We start from the raw sequence: 18,942 nt of genomic DNA, 5'->3' as shown, positions 1-18,942 counted from the left end.
AGACCGAGATGGCGTCCAGGCGCCTGTATATAAGGATTTCGCTTCATGACGTCATGACGCACTTTTCCCGCCTGCGTCGGCTTTAGCTCCCCCCCCGACTCCTCCCTTAGTCTCCTCCTCCAGCCACACCTTCGTCCGGGCCTCTATGCCCGCCTTTGGCCCCACCCCCTCGGCTTGTGGGCGGGGTCACCATGGCCAGTGTGACGCAGAGCTCCCACCCTCCAAACCGACTGAGGAGGAAGACAGGAGCGGGGAGGGGGCGCGGGGACGGAAAGCGCTGGGGGAGGGGGGAAGGGATGGTATAAGGGTGAGTGATTTCCTTCCGGCACGTCGCCCGCTCCAGGGGAGGGGGCGGGGGTTTTCACTTCCGGGACGGTGTTCCGGCCCATTCCTGCCCATTTCCACCCCCGGAGGTAGGTGCTGCTCCTTGACTGGGCCGGGGCCCGCACGCCCGTCCCGCTGCCCTGCCCTGGGGCCGCCCCGCCCGATCTCCTCTGCCTGCCTGCTCCTGGGGCGCTCAGCCACTTCCCTCCACTCCCACCCTAAGGCACCCGAGACCTGCCACCCCCTTGGCCCCGGGCCGGGCTGGGCTGCCGGACCCGCCCCCTCGCCGAGTCCCTCCCTCAGGACCCCGGGATGGGCGGCCCCCTCCCCCTCCCCCTCTCTCTCCCCCACCGGCCACACCCAGACACACACACCCACCTCTGAGCAGCTCTCCGCCCTACCGCCTGGACCGGGTCCCAGGGCGCCGCCCCCTTCCCGGTCTTTACCCCGCACCTGATTGCCCGCTCCCAGGCCTCGCGACCTGCTCCCCTCTCTTCCCCTGCTCCTCGGTGACATTTCGCGGCTCAGTCAGTTCCCCGCTCCCCACGCTTCTAACCCCGACGGAAGCCACTCAAGTACCGGAGTGGCCAACCCCACGGCGTTCCCGATTCTCCCTCTTACAGCTCTCACTCCTCCAGTGCCGACGGTAGTGAAAGACCTTACTCCAGGGGCCTCCTCCTCACTGGGGCATTGCCGGAAAGAGCAAACAAAAAGGCGCTGGTGTAGGCTCCAAAATAAACACATCTGAATTCAGGATGGCATCGACAGAGGCTCTTATTGGATTAAAAGTTGTCAAACAAACAAAAACGCTTTGGAAAAAGGTCAGATTGGCTAAAGTTGGTTCTTGAAAACAGTGTATACACGTCCCTATTTACTGATCAGTGTGTTGTGAATGCCGGGCAGTCCTGTGAGCTTGTCAGATAAATTCCTGAAGTTTCAGGTCTTAGGTAACTATGTAATGTCATAACTTTACAGATAAATGGAAACACATTGGGCTCAAGTTAGTGTCTTCCTAGTGGGGTTTATATAAACTACTCCCAACCATGGAAAGCTGTTGGATGCAATTATAGGCTTAGTGTTTTTAAAATCTTTTAATGTAAAATATTGGCCATACTTGGTAAATGCTCGATTTTTTACCAGCTTTGGGGAACTAAATGTCAGAATCAAAGTACCATCCCCACCCTGAAATTCCCAACTTTGAAATTAGATTATTGAGATGGGGGCAGAATTTTCCCAATTCTGAGAGTGAACTTCAAGTCTCCTTATCTCAGTTGAGTCCTGTGCCACCTTTCCTAACCTAGAGTTTGCCTCGAGTCCTAAACCTCAACCCTTTTTGTGGGGGCTCTGACTCACCCTTAAAAATAATGGCTTGCATTCTTGTGGGATATTAGTGACTTTGTAAAATAATAAACTCACACAAGTAGTAAAATATTAAGAAGAGGCATATCTAATCAACCTATCTGTGCATAATCACATTTATTCAAAAACGTATTTCCTCCAAGGAAAAGTTGTCATAGGATTTTATATTCAGTGCAAATACCTTATGATTACAACTGCTTTCTGTTCTGTTGAACTCTATTTTGATGTTGCATAGCTTATTAGTAAGGAAAGTATGGGCATAGCTTGAATTTTTAGAAATCTAACAATCACTTTTTGTGTGTGTTTTTAATATATTTGTATTGATTTCAGAGAGGGAGAGGGCATGGGAGATAGAAACATCAATGATGAGAGAGAATCATGGGTCGGCTGACTCCTGCGCGCCCCCTACTGGGGAAGCCCACAACCCTGGCATGTGCCCTTGACCAGAATCAAACCCGGGACCCTTCAGTCTGCAGGCCAGTGCTCTACCCATTGAGCAAAACCTGCTGGGGCTAACAATCACTTTTTGGGTTTAATGGTGTCTTGCTGTGAAACCTAAACTGAAAAAGCCTGTTGGTTTTTCTATTCCATATCTAAACATAAGGCAGGTGTCTCTTTACTGGGAGATTTTGAAATTTTGCCAAATGATGTTTTTAAATACGTTTGAACTGGAAAGCATGAGGGGAGTACAATTGTAATTGTTCATGAGAATCCGGTTTTCTCTTTCAGCAGGGTTGAATGCCTGCCTACACCCTCAGGCCCCACCATGGAGAAGGGTGGTAACATACAACTGGAGATCCCTGACTTCAGCAACTCTGTCCTGAGCCATCTAAACCAGCTGCGCATGCAGGGCCGTCTCTGCGATATCGTGGTCAACGTGCAAGGACAAGCTTTTCGGGCTCACAAAGTGGTACTGGCCGCCAGCTCTCCCTATTTCCGGGATCACATGTCCTTGAATGAGATGAGTACTGTCTCCATTTCGGTCATCAAGAACCCCACAGTTTTTGAACAGCTCCTTTCTTTCTGTTACACGGGGCGGATATGCCTGCAGCTGGCAGATATCATCAGCTACCTGACAGCTGCCAGTTTTCTGCAAATGCAGCATATTATAGACAAATGCACACAGATCCTAGAAGGCATTCATTTCAAAATTAATGTGGCTGAGGTCGAAGCAGAATTAAGTCAAACGAGGACAAAGCATCCAGAGAGACCTCCAGAGTCTCACAGGGTTACACCAACTCTAAACCGCTCCCTTAGCCCACGACAAAATGCCCCAAAGGGAAGCCGGCGAGGTCAGGTTAGTGCTGTGCTGGACATCAGAGAGCTCAGTCCTCCTGAGGAATCCACCAGCCCTCAGATCATTGAACCGAGTTCTGATGTAGAGAGCCGGGAGCCTATTCTTCGGATCAACCGAGCAGGACAGTGGTACGTAGAGACAGGAGTAGCAGACCGAGGGGCACGGAGTGATGATGAAGTGAGGGTTCTTGGAGCAGTACACATCAAAACGGAAAATCTAGAGGAGTGGCTGGGGCCTGAGAATCAGCCTTCCGGAGAAGACGGGAGCAGTGCCGAGGAAGTCACAGCTATGGTGATTGACACCACGGGCCATGGTTCCGTAGCACAGGAAAATTACACTTTAGGATCTTCAGGAGTCAAGGTGACTCGGCCAACAAGCAGTGAGATTGACAGGTAAGTTTTGTTTTGTTTTGTTCACCCATCTAACAGCTGTTGTACAGACATAACTCAAGCGGGCCCCCTGTGTGGTACAGAGAGCATCTTCCTTCCTTGATGCTCTTAGCCAAAATAAGTATGTTGGGGAAACTGGAGGTGTGCCAAAAGACTTGCATTTTTATTTTTTTAAAGCAGGAAGCTCCTTGCCCTGGCCAGTGTGGCTCAGTTGGTTGAGCGTTATCCCATGTACCGAAGGTCACTGTTTCGATTCCCGTCAGGGCACATGCCCGGCTTGCAGGCTCAATACACAGTAGGTGGTGTGCAGGAGGCAGCCAGTTGATGTTTCTCTTTCATTGATGTTTCTCTGCCTCTCCCTTCCTCTCTCTCTAAACATCAATAAAAACATTTTTAAAAAAATAAAAATAAAGCAGGAAGTTTCTAGTCCTGAAGAATTGAGTGATAAAGCAGGAAGTTCCTAGTCCTGAAGAATTCAGTGTTGCAAGAACTATGGTAAAATTAGACACTTCCATTAATCAGAATAGCATCTGCAGCCACGCTATCATCAGTAATTAGCAAGGCTTTCTCGGAATTCCAGGTAGAGGGCTGGTCATCAGCTGGGAACTTGGCAGGTTTGCCCTTCTTCCTTGTGTTATCACCCAGGTAGGTAGTCTCTGGGGAGTTTTACTTGCCTTTGTGGTGCTGTTTACTTTTCTTTGCTTCCTACCTATCAAGTTAGAAGGGGTATAGTACCAGCAGTAATTGTTCTTTTTCTTTTTATTTTTTTAAAAATATATTTTATTGATATTTTACAGAGAGCAAGGGAGAGGGATAGAGAGTTAGAAACATCGATGAGAGAGAAACAGCGATCAGCTGCCTCCTGCACACCCCCCACTGGGGATGTGCCTGCAACCAAGGTACATGCCCTTGACCGGAATCGAACCTGGGACCTTTCAGTCCCCAGGCTGACGCTCTATCCACTGAGCCAAACCAGTCAGGGCAGTAATTGTTCTTTTTAAATTTCATGTAATCACAATACATTTATTCCAAAGAAAAGCTTTGGACATGGTTTTTATTCCTTTTTTCACTTGTCATTTGATGTCTTCCTTTTGTCTTTCACTGGTGACTGCTATCACAGGCCCAAGAGTCTGTTTTTTCACCAGTGCTACTAGGGCCCATGGCTCCCATTTCTCTTTCTAGTGGTAATTAGAGCATTTCTTTTTGGTGGAAATAGCAATAGTTTTAATTTAAGTAAATTGAAAGAAAGTTTCAGTTGAAGGAAGTATTGTCCTGGATGGTGTGGCTCTATTCTATTGGTTGGGCATCTTCCCTTGCACTGAGAGGTTGCAAGTTCAGTTCCTTGTCAGAGCATATGCTTGGGTTGTGGGCTTGATCCCCTGTAGAGGGCGTATAGGAGGCAGCCCATAGATGGTTCTCTCTCATCCATCTTTCTCTCTCCCACTCTCTCTTCCTCCCTCTCTCTAAAATCAATAAAAAAACTTTTTTTTTTTTTTTTTAAAGAAAGAAGTGCCCTAACCAGTTTGGCTCAGTGGATAGAGCGTCGGCCTGCGGACTCAAGGGTCCCAGGTTCAATTCCGGTCAAGGGCATATACCTTGGTTGCGGACACATCCCCAGTGGGGGGTGTGCAGGAGGCAGCTGATTGATGTTTCTCTCTCATCGATGTTTCTAACTCTTTCTACCTCTCCCTTGCTCTCTGTAAAATATCAATAAAATATTTTTTTTTAAAAAGAAAGAAGTATTATCAATTTAGATTGATCATATATGTTCTTTTTCTTCCCCTTTTAAAATAAAATTGATTGTATGAACAATGAAAATTTAAAAAGTTATAATGGTTGGTTGATACCTGGTCTTGAGAGACATATGTGTTACAAATTTCGAAAGTATATATTGTATCCACTTCAGGTAGTCTTGATTTGACTATTTTCCTTCTTGTGTTCTTAATAGTTAAAATATTCTTGAGCACAATACTTATTGCCCCCCCCCCATGTTAGTGCTGTATCAGAAGTAATAGCTTAATGCAAAGACTGTGACTCTCCATGATCTACTATATCAACAGTCTGAAATATACAAGTTATGTTGGGGCCTAAAGGAAGGAACAACCAAAAACCTAATCGTTACATAGAAGAAAAAATTATAGACCCAGTTTTAATTTATTCTTTTATGGTTCCCAATACTTACACAAGGATAGAACTTATATTTAAGCCTTAGCTTCCCCAGGTCATATGGTCTAGCTCGTATGTAATTCTGTATTTCTTAAATTTACTTTGGCAAACCTTTCTTCTTTTTTTTTTTTTTTAATATATTTTATTGACTTTTTTTTTTTTTTTACAGAGAGGAAGGGAGAGGGATAGAGAGTTAGAAACATCGATGAGAGAGAGATATCGATCAGCTGCCTCCTGCACACCCCCTACTGGGGATGTGCCCGCAACCAAGGTACATGCCCTTGACCGGAATCGAACCTGGGACCCTTCAGTCCGCAGACCGACGCTCTATCCACTGAGCCAAACCGGTTAGGGCTCGGCAAACCTTTCTTGTCTTATTTCAAATCAGGTCCTATTATTGACTCCCTGAAAATATTTCTTAGTCATCTGTTGTTCAGTTTGTTCCCCCTTTCTCAGCCATGGGATAAAGAGGGTAAACATGACCATTTTTTAAGTTCCTTGGCACTGCTCTTCTGTTAGTCCCCTTTTGCTCCTCTTCCGACAGATTTAGCCCCTCCGGCAGTGTTGTCCCCTTGACGGAGAGGCACAGAGCCCGAAGTGAGTCTCCTGGGAGAATGGATGAGCCTAAGCAGCCCAGCTCCCAGGTATGTAGTTGTGATGGCTGAAGAAATTGCCACTGTGTGTGAATCCGACAGGAAAGATGTAGGAGAGGGAACAGGGGCCCTGTTAAAGAAATACTCTCCTTGATTACTTTTTTCTTTATTCCTGTTTGCAAGCATACAGGAAATGCATTTTTGGTATCAGCAGAGTTTGGGAAATAGAAAAGATGAAATTGCGGAACTCTTTTCTAAACCAGTCTTTAGTCCTGAGAATAGAAATAAAAAAGTAACCCCTGAAAAGTACATGCAGGAAATGTGGGACCTGCGATGGAGAGCCTGATTCTGTACATGTGTGGTGGGTATAACACTACGTAATTATTACTTTATGTAATAGAAAATATTTGTAAACAGCTGCTTTTGCATTTTATATGCTTATATCTTTTCATTTATTTTCTTCCTGAATCTTTTGTTAGACTAAAATGTTTTAGAGAAGATAGGAATTATATCTTCTATTTTCTTTGCAACTCTCCTTAGCAAGTAGCATAACTAGTTGGTTGATATTATTGTTTGTTTGTTTTCCTCACAGGTCTCTATCATTGAAGATTTATTTTTAAAAGGACAGTAGAACTCACCAAGTAGAATTTAATACATTGTAAACACTTTTGTCCTTTAAAAGAAACACTGGTGGATTAAGATTGCATAGCTAATTTTTTTAGCTTCTGCATTATACTGATAGTATCTTATTTAGTTCTTACTTAAACATTGGACATTTATTGTGTATGTATGATAGTAACAGCAGCAAGACATTGTTACAAATTACATTTACTTGCATGTTACCATGCCAGTTTTTCGGTACCAGAAAAGGAATTGTAACTATTATAAGAATTTTTTTTAGATTTAATAAGGTGTTAGAGAAAATGTTAGGAGCTTGGAGGAAAAGTTTACTCTTATTATTAGGGCCCTTTTTCTCTCACCTTTCAAACAGAATGTGATGACTATGTGAAGGTAACTATGATGCAAATAAATATGAGGCAGACCTTACAACTTAATGAGGGCATAAGGCAGACTAACACATACACAAAACAGATATAGATGAGACTAGATAGACCACATTAACAGTGTTGTGGGAATAGAGTGCTTAAAAGGCAGTTACTGGAATCAATAACCACTTAAAGAAAGTGGAGAATGTAAGAGCAGTATTTAATGAAGTGGTTAGAAAGAGGTAACTTATTGCATATGTAGATGTAATAGGGATAACAATTGGAATTCCGCAAGGTGCAGAAGGTGCAGGTTATAAAGAAATAGAAAATAAATAATATTGTTTGGAGATGATATTAAGAGATGAGTTAATATATGCCTTGACATGTGTGAGAGTTTAGATGATACAGATAAACGAACATTTCCATCATCAGAGAAAGTTCTCTTGGGCCAGCACTGTCTAAGTACCTACCTGATTATCTAGATAAAATTGTAAATTAGAATTCAAGAGGATGGTATGAGTGGGCCCAGATTCTTCTATTGCTGTACAATAGAACATTTACTGGGGGTTTCATAAAAAGCGTGCAGTTTGTCAGTCAGAAAGTAACTTGACTTTCTTGTTCTGTTATGATAATGGAATACAGTGTCCTCATTTTTTTTAATTGTTATGTTAACATCTTTACTTGTGAGTAGTAATTTCCTGTTTGGATCTCTAAAATCAGCATAAAGCTTAGAAACGGAGAGAAAAGTAGATTTGATTTATTTTACTATGTCTGTTCACAGTGTATGTTCTTTTGTGCTTATTTTCCTCACCTGGCACAGGTAGAAGAATCAGCAATGATGGGAGTAAGTGGCTATGTGGAGTATCTTCGAGAGCAAGAAGTGTCTGAGCGGTGGTTCCGGTACAACCCCCGTCTCACCTGCATCTACTGTGCCAAATCTTTCAACCAGAAGGGGAGCCTGGACCGGCACATGCGCCTGCACATGGGGATCACACCGTTTGTCTGTCGCATGTGTGGCAAGAAGTACACCCGCAAAGATCAGCTGGAGTATCACATCCGCAAGCACACAGGCAACAAGCCCTTTCACTGCCATGTTTGTGGAAAAAGTTTCCCCTTCCAAGCCATCTTGAATCAGCACTTTCGCAAAAACCACCCTGGCTGTATCCCCCTGGAGGGGCCGCATAGCATCTCCCCTGAAACAACTGTCACATCTCGAGGACAAGTTGAGGAAGAATCACCTTCACAAGAAGAGACAGTTGCCCCTGGGGAAACTGCCCAGGGCTCTGTGTCCACCACTGGGCCAGATTGAAACATCGAGGGGGAGGGGGCAGACCCTCTTCCCCTTTGGGCCGTAAGCAGCCAGCATCAGGGGCATGGGCTGGTACTTCAATTCACAAAATGCCACATCACTAGATCAGAAGATGCTCCCAAGATGTTGCCAAACTAGAGGATCAGCAACATACACAGAAGCACTAGAGGCTTTCTACCCCCGCCCTCCTTCCCACCTCACACTTTGGAAAATATCAAGCAAATCAACTTTATAATTCAGGGATCAACAGCCTTGGTTTGTTAACTTTATAAAAAAAATTTTTTTAACGAAACAGTGATAGATGCTCATTTATCTACCAGTCACATTTGAACATTGTCCTTTGGTCCATGTCATCCCGGTGGCTGTCACTCACCCATATCTAAAAAACACAGCAGGAGCCTTGGTCATCGGAACCAGCCAACCATATGAGGAATTTCTTTTCTTCCTTTCTGCCAGAATGTGCAGCTTCAAATTTCAAGAAAAAAAAAAAAAGAATCCTGGTGCTTCTTATTGTTTTGAAAGGTTAGACTTATCTTTGCCCTGACTAGGCATCTGCTGCGTTGTCATGTTTCTGGTAACAGCCATGCTGGAGGCAGCATCCGCTGAAGCACTTTAGGCAGCTGGAAGTGAAAAGACGGCAGTGTTTGCAATAGGTACCACTAAGCTTGGGGGCTGGAGTGCTGGGTTGAGGGGAGGGGAGCAGAGGGAAGTTTTGTGTTTGCAAACGTGGAATAGTACAGAGCCTACTGCAACTTACTGCTTGGTATTTGTAAACCCCAGTGCTTGTATATCTTTGTATATTAGGAAATGGCTCTAGTCCAGATGAATTAATGTGTTAGGCTGACTACCAAAGTTTCCTCCACTTTCTTCGGCTCCTAGTTTCACATAACAGCAATAGTATACATCAGAAATATCCCTTTCCAGTGAAATGAGCCTGGATTGTATTTTTAAATCCACAGGTCTCCCTATTTGATAACTTTTCTATGAAGTTTTAAACACATTTTTTTCTGCAGCATTCTGATTGAAGAAATTCAACACTATGGTTCTTATTGCAGCCACAATTCCATTTCCTTTTACATAAGTAATAGTTTATATTTTCAGTCCAATAGAAGAACCTCACTAAATCTATGTCTCATGTCTGCCATCCTAGTACTTCATAAACCAACCATCAGCAAATTGCTGGTGACTCCAAGAGCTTTGCTTTTTAATATAGTACAGGGCATTTACCAGAAAACATCAGGCACAATCATGTTGCAATAAATTGATCAAGGCATCAGTTTTGATCAGGTTTGATTACTTAATCATTCCTAAGATTTTTTAAAACTTCAAGAGACCTTTTTGGTAATTCTGAGATTCTTAATCCAGCACTGAGAGTCAGGAGAAATTTACCAAGCGTGTAGAGCTTTAGATGCCCGATTTTGTATGCAGAGAATGAGGGCGGATTTTTAAGGGATGCAGGCAAGTAGATGCTTACAGGTTACAGTGCAAATAGAAAAGAGAAAAATCTCTAGCTTCTCTTAATGATCATTAAAATGTTAAGATTAGTATTTAAATACATAGTTGTTTAAGAAATTGTCTTGGTGTAGAGGCATAGATGATTGTTAAAGGGATTTGGAAGAGGGCCTGGTCATGCCTGCACTGGTGAGCCATTTGTGAGTGTTAGTGCGTTCCCTTCCTGAGAATGCTTTGTGATATGTGAAAAGGGGACAGAAAAGGTGGCATTTCTTTGATGATAGGATGTTAAATGCAAAGGGTAATTCTTAAGCAATCTAAGAATTGTACATACACATACAGCTGCACTGTATCACTAGAGAATGGTTATTTTTTCTCTTTAGAAAAACAGAAATGTGTCTTTTAATAGGGATGTAATCTACCATTTGTTAAGAGCCTACCCTTAAATGTTGTGTTGGAGCTGTGTTTTATCTTTATAAGACATTGACCAGGACACCATAATAGGGTAAAACTCTTGCCTAGGGCCATCTTAGTGACCAGCTAGGCTCTGTGGCCTGCAAAAAGTAGAGTTGAAATGAGACTAAAATCTATAGGGAAACATTTCAGCTGGTAATCAAGGCTTTCAATGGACAGATCTTGCATAACTAACTAGGTGAAAAGTACAGAATATGCTGCTTTAGCTGGAGCTTTTAAGCCTACCAAAAAAATATTAAGTCCATCCTACGTTTGAGCAGTAGTATGCTGGAAAGTTATTGCTTTGCTAGTTTTCTTAGATTTTAAGTGAGAAAATAGAGCTTTTTAAACTATTACCAAACTGTAAAGGTGAAGTGCAGTAATTTCTGTAAAGAGAAACTTTGCAGCATTTGTCAGTACTCTATCCGGGATCGGCAGCAAACACTTTGAATGCAGTAGAGACTGTCTAATAGACATGGAAATGCTATGAGTGCTTGGTGGGTTCCCCACCTTTTCACTCATTTCTAATAGCTTTTGCTGTGTTAATACTGTGAATAGTGCCTCCAGGTCGTCTAGGACCCCATCAGCACAATTGTCTTTGCTGGTTCTCTCCTTTTCGCTGGTGTAGACTAGAGCCAGGAGGTTCGTGAAAATTCAAGTTTCCGAAAGCAATTTTAGCTAGGAGAGATATTGTTATTCTGAATACTTATTCATATTCTTCTCCAGGTTCACTGTGACACTGCCCTAGTTCTTAGCTAACTTCATGTAGGAGCATAGGAGTTAGTAGTGTTCTATCTACATCAATGAATCGCTATATTGTTGTGTGCACAGAGGATACCTCTCTTAACGGTGTACTAAATGACTTTAGCTAATGCTGAAAATTATTACCAAATCTTCACCTTGTGAAGGGAACTGCATTAGCAATGAGAGCTAAACCATCAAGTACTTTAATGCCGAGAAATAGCAAACACTGGGCCTGTTTTTTTTTCATTGAATGGCTCTTCATAGCAAAGGAGCTACCCAATATTCTCAGCAAACGAAGAGAGATCGCAGTATATTCATCTTCTTTCATTCTAAGGGGTACCTTTTATTCTCTCTGAACTCTGATACCAGTATAAAATGCAGCATTGGCATGCAAGGTAACACTGTACTGAGGCAAAAAGGCTCTTTCTAATGACCTGTTCTCTCTTTACTCAGAACCATATTTACCTCTGAACTGAATTGAGTTTTATTTTATGTAACTTGCAAACCACCCCAGAGCCATTTCATTGTACCAGAGGGTTAAATCTAATTTGAATGTGTAAAATAACTTACTAAAGGATAAAGATCGAGAACGAAGGGAGATGGCAATTAAGGGAAGTTTTCTTGCTATTTTGTTTTTTGGTAGTTTTGTTTTTTGTGGGGTTTTTGTTTGTTTGTTTTTGTGGTGTTTTTTTGTTTTGTTTTTTTTTTGGTTTCCAGTTCCCTCTACATCTGTGAAATGGGGTTTTCCAAAGATGGTTTAACATATAGAATTAAACCATTTTCCTCTGAACTTCATAGTTGAAATTTGGCCTTGGCTGGAAAGTGGTCTGACCAAAGAGAGAAATAGAGAACTTCATCCTTAATAACTGAATAGTCTTTTATCAAGAAATAACTTTTAAAAAGTGTTGACACTGATTTTGTTTCCTTTAACTGGTAAAAACTACCTTTTGTTTGACTAGAAGATCTAATTTAAAGAAATGAAAGCAATGGCTAATGGAAAGGAAATTAAATTAAACAAAGACAAAAGTCTTCTGAATCATAGTGGAAAGGCATTTAGTCAGGAAGGAGTTTGAATCCTAAAAGGTTTTTTTTTCTCTCAGATACAACAGACAGGGTTTTTATCTCTTCCTCACATGTCCTTCTCCTTATCTGTGTACTTATTTGTTTAAGGAACAACAGATAAGTCTTTACTGAACTCAATCTTTGAAAGGGGGGCTCTTTACTTATGCCTCATGGGAAAGTGAAAATATTGAAGTATTTTGGTTCCTGCGATTTAGAAGGGACAACAAGCAATTAAGTCAGGTTAATTCCTAAATTTCAGAGGCTGTCCCTTTGTAAAAGTATGTCCCTAGGACTATGAATTAGGTCTGTGTTCAACAAACAGCAGCCCCCTGGTCAAAAGTGATGGCGGACTAGGGCCACGCCTCTTCATTTAGGTGTTGTTTATGGCTACTTTCTACTACAATTCAAAGTTGAGACCAGATGGCCTGCAAAGCCTGAAAATGCAGTATTTACTGTCTGGAACCTGACAGAAGTGTACCAGCTCCAAATTAAATTTGAACACATCACCCCCCAAATTTATCAGTCCTGCCATTTTGCTTTTACAAATTCGTAAGTCTAAAAGGGTTTTAATTCATATTGCTATATGTGCATGTTTCCCAAAGGAGTTTACCATCTTTTCCTAGTTCCTTTTCTCACAACCCTCCTTGTGCTCCTTAATGGTTCCCATTGCTTTAAGAACATTTAGAATAGTCCTTAGGATTTGTCCTTGCCTTAAGGGTGCAGGTAGATTAAAGTTTAGGATGGTTGTTATAGATATAACCAAGTAATTTTTAAAAACAATCCCCATGCATAATGTAAGGTTAAACGATTACCATGTTTACATAAAATACGGTAAAAAATTGTTTTTATAAGTAAGATTTGCCATTCCTCTGAGTTAACTTGAACTGCCTTGCATAATGATAGCAAGGGTGAATTTATTCCCACTAGTATTAAAATTGTATTTCTGTTAGGAATAAGTGGTTTGATTCTTATTCAAAGTACTGTTTTTCTAGATTAGAAACCTCTAACTTTTCCTGTATTATAAATCTTCACTCTAATTTCCTCAAGTAAACTTACTCTGTTCCATGTGGAGTACTGAAAAGCCAAAATCTTTTCCCTTTTTAATGAATCTTTTAAAACATAATGAAACATCTGAAGATTGTTAATTCTTCTTAGACCTATCTTCCAATTTCTATTACCAACTATAATTCTTCTGAATATATATTGGGCCATTATGTATTTGTTTAGTGAGTGTTCATTTTTACTGTTCAAATAGCTTATTTATGCTAGATGTGAAAAAATTGGAAAATTTTAAAAATAGTAGAATTCCTTGCAAAAGGAAAATATAGTTGTTCCCCATTTGAAAACAATACATGGTCCTCTGCATTAGATGTACTTGTCTGAATAAAGGGTTGTAGGCCACGCTGGTGCAATCCAGTGAGTTTGCCTCTCACCTTGTGGGTGTAGCTCCATTAACACATGCAAAGTTCGGATGAGTGACCCAGCCACCTGTAGGGCACTTCTTCACCAGGCATTTTATTCTCAGAGTTGCCTTTCTCTGACTTGGAGATTAGTAAGTTCTATATAATACACCCTCTTAGTAATAAGTAATCTTCATCGATAATATTTGCCTACATTTGTTCCGCCTTGTCTTAAAACACTTATAGTAATAGTGGGTTCTTGGCATTTTGGACTGTTGCTCTTCTGACTATTTGAGACTCTGATTAATCTGGGATTTTGGACTTGTGAAGGAAATTGGATTCAGATATATGAGCTCAGTGAATCATCTGCATCCATCCCTACTTGAGGTCTGTAGTAGATGTCATTTAAATGTAAATCTGTTTAATATGAGAAACAGTGGAGTTTGCCAAGCATTACGACTTCTTTGATAATTATCAGTTTCATGTTCTGCCTTCTTTGTTTTCTAGTCTCATTCTCTGATTTCGGTCTTCTTATTCTTAAGTGGTGCTTTTCCTAGGGCCAGCCTTTTTGTTTTGCAGTAAGTGGGTTTTCTTGCTTAGAACAAGCCAAAGTTGGATATTCTGAATACTTTGAAACACATGACTTAGTTACGTTCCAAAGGGTATAATTATTGATGGGAACAATGATATCAAACTTAGAAAATATCTGTACGGACTGTCCAGTTTTGTTTTGTAAGCAGACTATCTTTTCCCTCAACTGTGAGGAACAACGATGACTTAGAAGGCAATTGTTACTTGAAATACACATTTTCACAGAGGGTACATATATAAATAATTCCTTACCATACATCTTTCCCATTATTTATTTAACAAGTATCTCCCATCTTAACACAGTTAAGAATGGCCCACCAGCTCAAATAGTGGGAGCTTTAAACAACAAAGCTAAGTTATAAAGGCAGAGCAGTTATGTTAAAAAAAGAAAATACTTTCCTAATGCTTGCTTTTTTCATGTCTACTCAGTTAGTCCTATTGAAGTGACTAGAATTCACTATCCAGTTAAAAGAGATATATGTGCAGCATCTCATATGGCAACGGCACAATTTAGTAGTACTAATTACTAATTACTGTGAATCTTAGAATCTGAATTAATCCATAATACCAAAAATCAAAGTATCTTATAGGGAAATGTTTTCTCTATTCTGTGAAATCACCATCTTAAGTAGTAAGTAGCATACAGGCAAATCTGTGCCATTAAGTAAATATTAAGTACTTTTTGGTACCAGACGATGTGCTTGGAATTTGTATAACAAAATTGATTTTAGACGTAGTTTAGATGTGGCTTCCTATAGTACTTGAGAGTCCTAAACCCACTTGGTTGGAGTCTGAATGTATGTTTTTTAAAACCTGCACTTTTTACTGCGTAGATAAAAGATCCAAAAGAAGGGGACAGAATTAACTAACCCTATGAAGAAAATAACCCTATGAAGTAATAATAGAAGAACTAAAAGTAGCTGACTTTTTTGAACGCTTACTATGTGCCAGGCATAGTTCTGTGCTTCTCATTAATTAACTCTTCTAATCCTGTGACAATCCTATTAGGGTAGATACTGTTATTATTTTCACTTTAGAGAGGAAGAAACCGAGACACAGGTTGACCCTGGTGGTCTCATACGAGAGTTGATCCTCTTAAATAGACTATATTGCCTTTAATAGGTATAATCATACCACACTGTATAGATGAGGAAAGTGATGAGCCCAAGGTCACACCACGGATAAATTGCACAGCCATTATTTACCAATCTGATCCCAGAGTCCAAACTATCTTCACTCTGTCATGTTGACTGTTTAATGATAAAGGTTGGGATGAACTGGAATATGCAATAGCCAGTAACAGTACTGCTTACAGTGAACTGTTAATTCAAGAATATGTGATTGGAAGATCTCTTCAAAAGATAATACAGTTGATCTCTGAGCAGATGTTGAATGGTGAACATTTTCTAGGGATATTGCCCACTGATTTCAAGAGTCACCCATGTAGTAAGTCTAGTGGTGAATGTGTGAATGAGTTACTACCAAGGCAGAAAATGAAAGCTAGCATTCCAGATATCTGTTGCTTTGTAACAGACTACCCGAACCTTCAGTGACTTCAAACACCTACTATTGTAGATCTCTCATGATGTGGATCAGAAATTCAGGACAGGCTCATCTAGGCAATTCTCTTGCTCCCTGTGGTGACGAGTCAGGTCACTTGATAGTACTCAGTAAGTGGTTGGACTGGCCCTCACCCACATGCCTCCACCTTCGCAGGATGGTTCAGCAAGCCTCCTCTCCCTCGCTGGTGTCTCAGGAACTCTATGTGGTCTCTCCATCAGGGTAGTCAGACTTATTCAGAATGGCAGCTCAGGCCTCCCAAGAGGCTGGGTGGATGTGGCATCTTGTTAAAGGCCAGGGTCACCACCATACAGTATTGGTCAAAGAAGTCACTGTTCAGCCCAGAATCATGGGGACAGGAAATACCTTCCCACTTGATGGAAGGTTTGTCAAGGATTGGGGCCCGTCCTTAATCTGTTATAGGCAGCATTCAGGTTTTTTTACTGGTGTTGACTCTTCTCTGTTCATTCATTGTTTGTTCCATAGACACCATTTATTATGTCTGGCATTGGCCAGTAAAGGAGCTAGAAGGAGAATGAGACACATCCCTGCAACAGATTTCATTATCTACCTGCCCCTGAGTTTCATTTATCTTACAGCAAAATGTCCATTTTTTCTCTTGTTCCAACCTAACCCCATCGTGACTGCCACCCACCTGCTCTGGCTCAGTTTTGTGCTAGGAGATGAGTAGGTTTGTCCCACTTTTATTACCTTTCATAAGGAAAATCTATTGCCCAATTTTACATTTTGTTAATCCTTTAAAGTTACCAGTTGCTGCCATCCTCTCTTCTCTGAAATAACAGATCATTGAAGTTTTGTTGGATTTAGGATGCTTTATTTTAACTCTTGCTGGCTAATAATAATTAGACTCTAACTGCCATCACAAGAAATTAAGGGGGAGAATAAATTCTGCAACGAAATGATCATTCTCAAGTCAATACACTTTCTAAGAGAAGAAAGGTTTGGGATTATCCATCCATTCCTTGTGCAGTGGATCCCTTAAGAGTTAGCTGTGAGGGGTTCTAGTTGGTCACCCCAATTATCATACAGTAAAGGGATCTCTGTCCTTAGGTCAGGCCTCAGGAATTGCAAATACAAGACTAAAAGGAACACCCAGGGCTGAAGACTTAGTTTAGGGCCCCACAGAATGCTGGGAAGGGAAAGAGAAGACTTTGGATAGGCTGGGATGGCATGCTTGGAGGCATTTAGGCATCAAGATTAATTTGATTTTATCATGCAAAGATTGGGGCAGATTTTAATGAAGAAAAATAAAGGAGCTTTAACATATTCTTTTTGATCCACATTTCCACTCAAAGTCTGCTCTTTGTGATAGAGAGAGCTTTAGAAAAGATTTCCAGGGGATGAAAACCCATGGTAATCTATGGAGGTGTCTCTCGGTCCGGATTTTCTAGCTCTCCGGGCCCTTCTCTAGGCTCTCCGTGACTCTTAAATTCGAAATCATCTGCTGGTTAGATGAAACTCAGTACTGTGGTTTTGAATTGCAAAAGAGAACAGAGAAGAAAGGGAATTTGTAGATTGACAAAATATTTGTTCTTTTTTTTCAGCATCACAAGTCTAGACCATTTCAAGCCAATCACAACAACCCGAGTGAGTAGAAATTCGTTAAGGGTTTAGATTTCTGCTGGTAGCTGCATCTTAAAGCAGATATTTGTGTCATGAGAAGGCGATCTACTGAGTTTCCCATAAGGTAACAGAGTCCTAACTCTAGTGGTTCTGTAAGAACCACTGCAAAAACAGAATTACAACACAGGGAACAGAGCTTAAGATGTGTTTCCTCTGAAAGCCACGATGCTGAAACGGGGCGCTGAGTGTGACTGAAATCACCTCTAGAATGGCTGTCAGCCAGATAGCAGAGATTTTAGAATTTTTATGGTATTTGTAATATTTTTACAAAAAATGATTTTAAATCATGTAACTTGAAGTTTTAAAAAATGAGCCTGTTTTCTTTTTGGAAAACTGGCCCAATAAAAATAACACTAATATAATTCACTTGTATATGCATGTGCATTGAACACAGAGTGGTATACTAAAGAGAGTTCATGCAAATAACTTGTGGGAAGTTTGGCTATTTTCTTAATATCTTTTTTCATAAATGTATGTTTATAAATATTTACTCGTCAACTATGACCTTGGTAGCATTAGAAGCATTTTGTTAGTTGTATCATTGATTCTAAAAATCTCATTCTTGGCACAGTAGGCTATGAGAGCTTTTTGTTGCTTTGTTTGTATTTTGGCTAAGAAAATGATTTCTCGCACTTTCTATTTATAAAGATGTTATAACACATTGCACCCACTTAGTGCAGCTATTCTTCAGAGATAAAGATGTAGGTGCTAAAGTGAAATGTATGTTTAAAAGCCTGGCAAAAGGAGGGACCTCAAAGTAACCGATTTGGCTTGCATCTACCTGAGAAGAGCTGGGGTACAGTATAAAATTGAGACTGAAAGCAGCTGTTAGGATAGGCGTGCTGCTGCTGCAAGTTGCAATATTGTTGTGAGTGGCCAGCTCCGTGTATGTGATTTCATGTATGTATGTGAGAAAAAGGTGTCAGATGAAGGCAGATGAGTCAATGTACACTACCTCCCATTAAAGACTGAGCATATTCCAAGGTTGCCCCGCAACCCCTTCGGCAGGAGGCTGGATTCCTCAGCCACTGTCCCCCCAATTCTCTCTTGTACTCACTTCAGCTCCTCTACCTCTGAGCACTTGGCTGAAGAAAGAGTGTAGCTTTCTGTAGCAAGCTAAGGAAAGCCAGACCCAAAATAGAGAGGCTGCCGGATCCCGTTCTCCTTGTCAAGTTAGATGTCAATGTTTGTTTTGTTGCCCAGATCCAAGTGTCAAAACACTTGGGGTAGTGCTTTTATCCGCTGGTGTCTGTTTGGCAAGAGTAGTCAGTGGACGTGGAGCCTTTCTGTTGTTTTCAAAGATGCCCCCAACTCCTTTAATGATGTGAAAATGTGTTTGAATCCTGCGTTGTTGTTGTTTTCAGTTGCCATTTGCAGTCCATTTTGGGGGGACTGGAATAAAAACCATATTTTCCTGGTAATGAGCCTTCTGCCAGTATCTTGACATGGAGGTGAGGATTACATGGCTTTCTGGATGGCCTGGTTTGCTTTCTTGTCACTCCAAAGAGAGATGTTCCTGTTTTTAATGCCGATACTGTTATAATAGTCGGGATGGCCTCACTTGAATGTTGAGGGTGTCAGAAAATGTAGTTTTAGTAGTAAAATACCACTAA

The 18,942-nt window shown here is 41.1% G+C and overlaps 2 protein-coding genes across 5 annotated transcripts in view; one reads left to right on the top strand and one right to left on the bottom strand.

The window, feature by feature from the left end:
- Positions 1-228: 228 nt before the first annotated feature.
- On the top strand, positions 229-8,899 carry ZBTB37 (zinc finger and BTB domain containing 37). Of its 3 annotated transcripts, none has more exons than XM_080647959.1 (5): positions 229-413; positions 948-1,145; positions 2,416-3,372; positions 6,080-6,179; positions 7,935-8,899. In XM_080647959.1, exons 3-5 carry the CDS (start codon positions 2,450-2,452, stop codon positions 8,421-8,423), a joined length of 1,512 nt encoding a protein of 503 aa, XP_080504085.1. In that variant the 5' UTR covers positions 229-413; positions 948-1,145; positions 2,416-2,449; the 3' UTR covers positions 8,424-8,899. The 3 variants fall into 3 exon arrangements, with proteins under 3 accessions (XP_080504085.1, XP_080504086.1, XP_080504087.1); XM_080647961.1 differs by having other exon boundaries at positions 370-413; positions 2,413-3,372; XM_080647960.1 differs by lacking the exon at positions 948-1,145 and having other exon boundaries at positions 348-413; positions 2,413-3,372.
- SERPINC1 (serpin family C member 1) overlaps positions 8,640-18,942 on the bottom strand; it is a 27,598-nt gene continuing 17,295 nt past the window's right edge. For both annotated transcript variants that reach the window (XM_080647957.1, XM_080647958.1), the window contains exon 10: positions 8,640-9,043. The gene's annotated coding sequence lies outside the window, so the exon portion shown is untranslated. The remainder of the gene's footprint in view (positions 9,044-18,942) is intronic.

This window comes from Plecotus auritus (genome assembly GCF_963455305.1).
Source record: "Plecotus auritus genome assembly, chromosome: 12".
Lineage (NCBI taxonomy): Eukaryota > Metazoa > Chordata > Mammalia > Chiroptera > Vespertilionidae > Plecotus > Plecotus auritus.
This window is presented reverse-complemented; position numbering and strand designations above follow the sequence as displayed.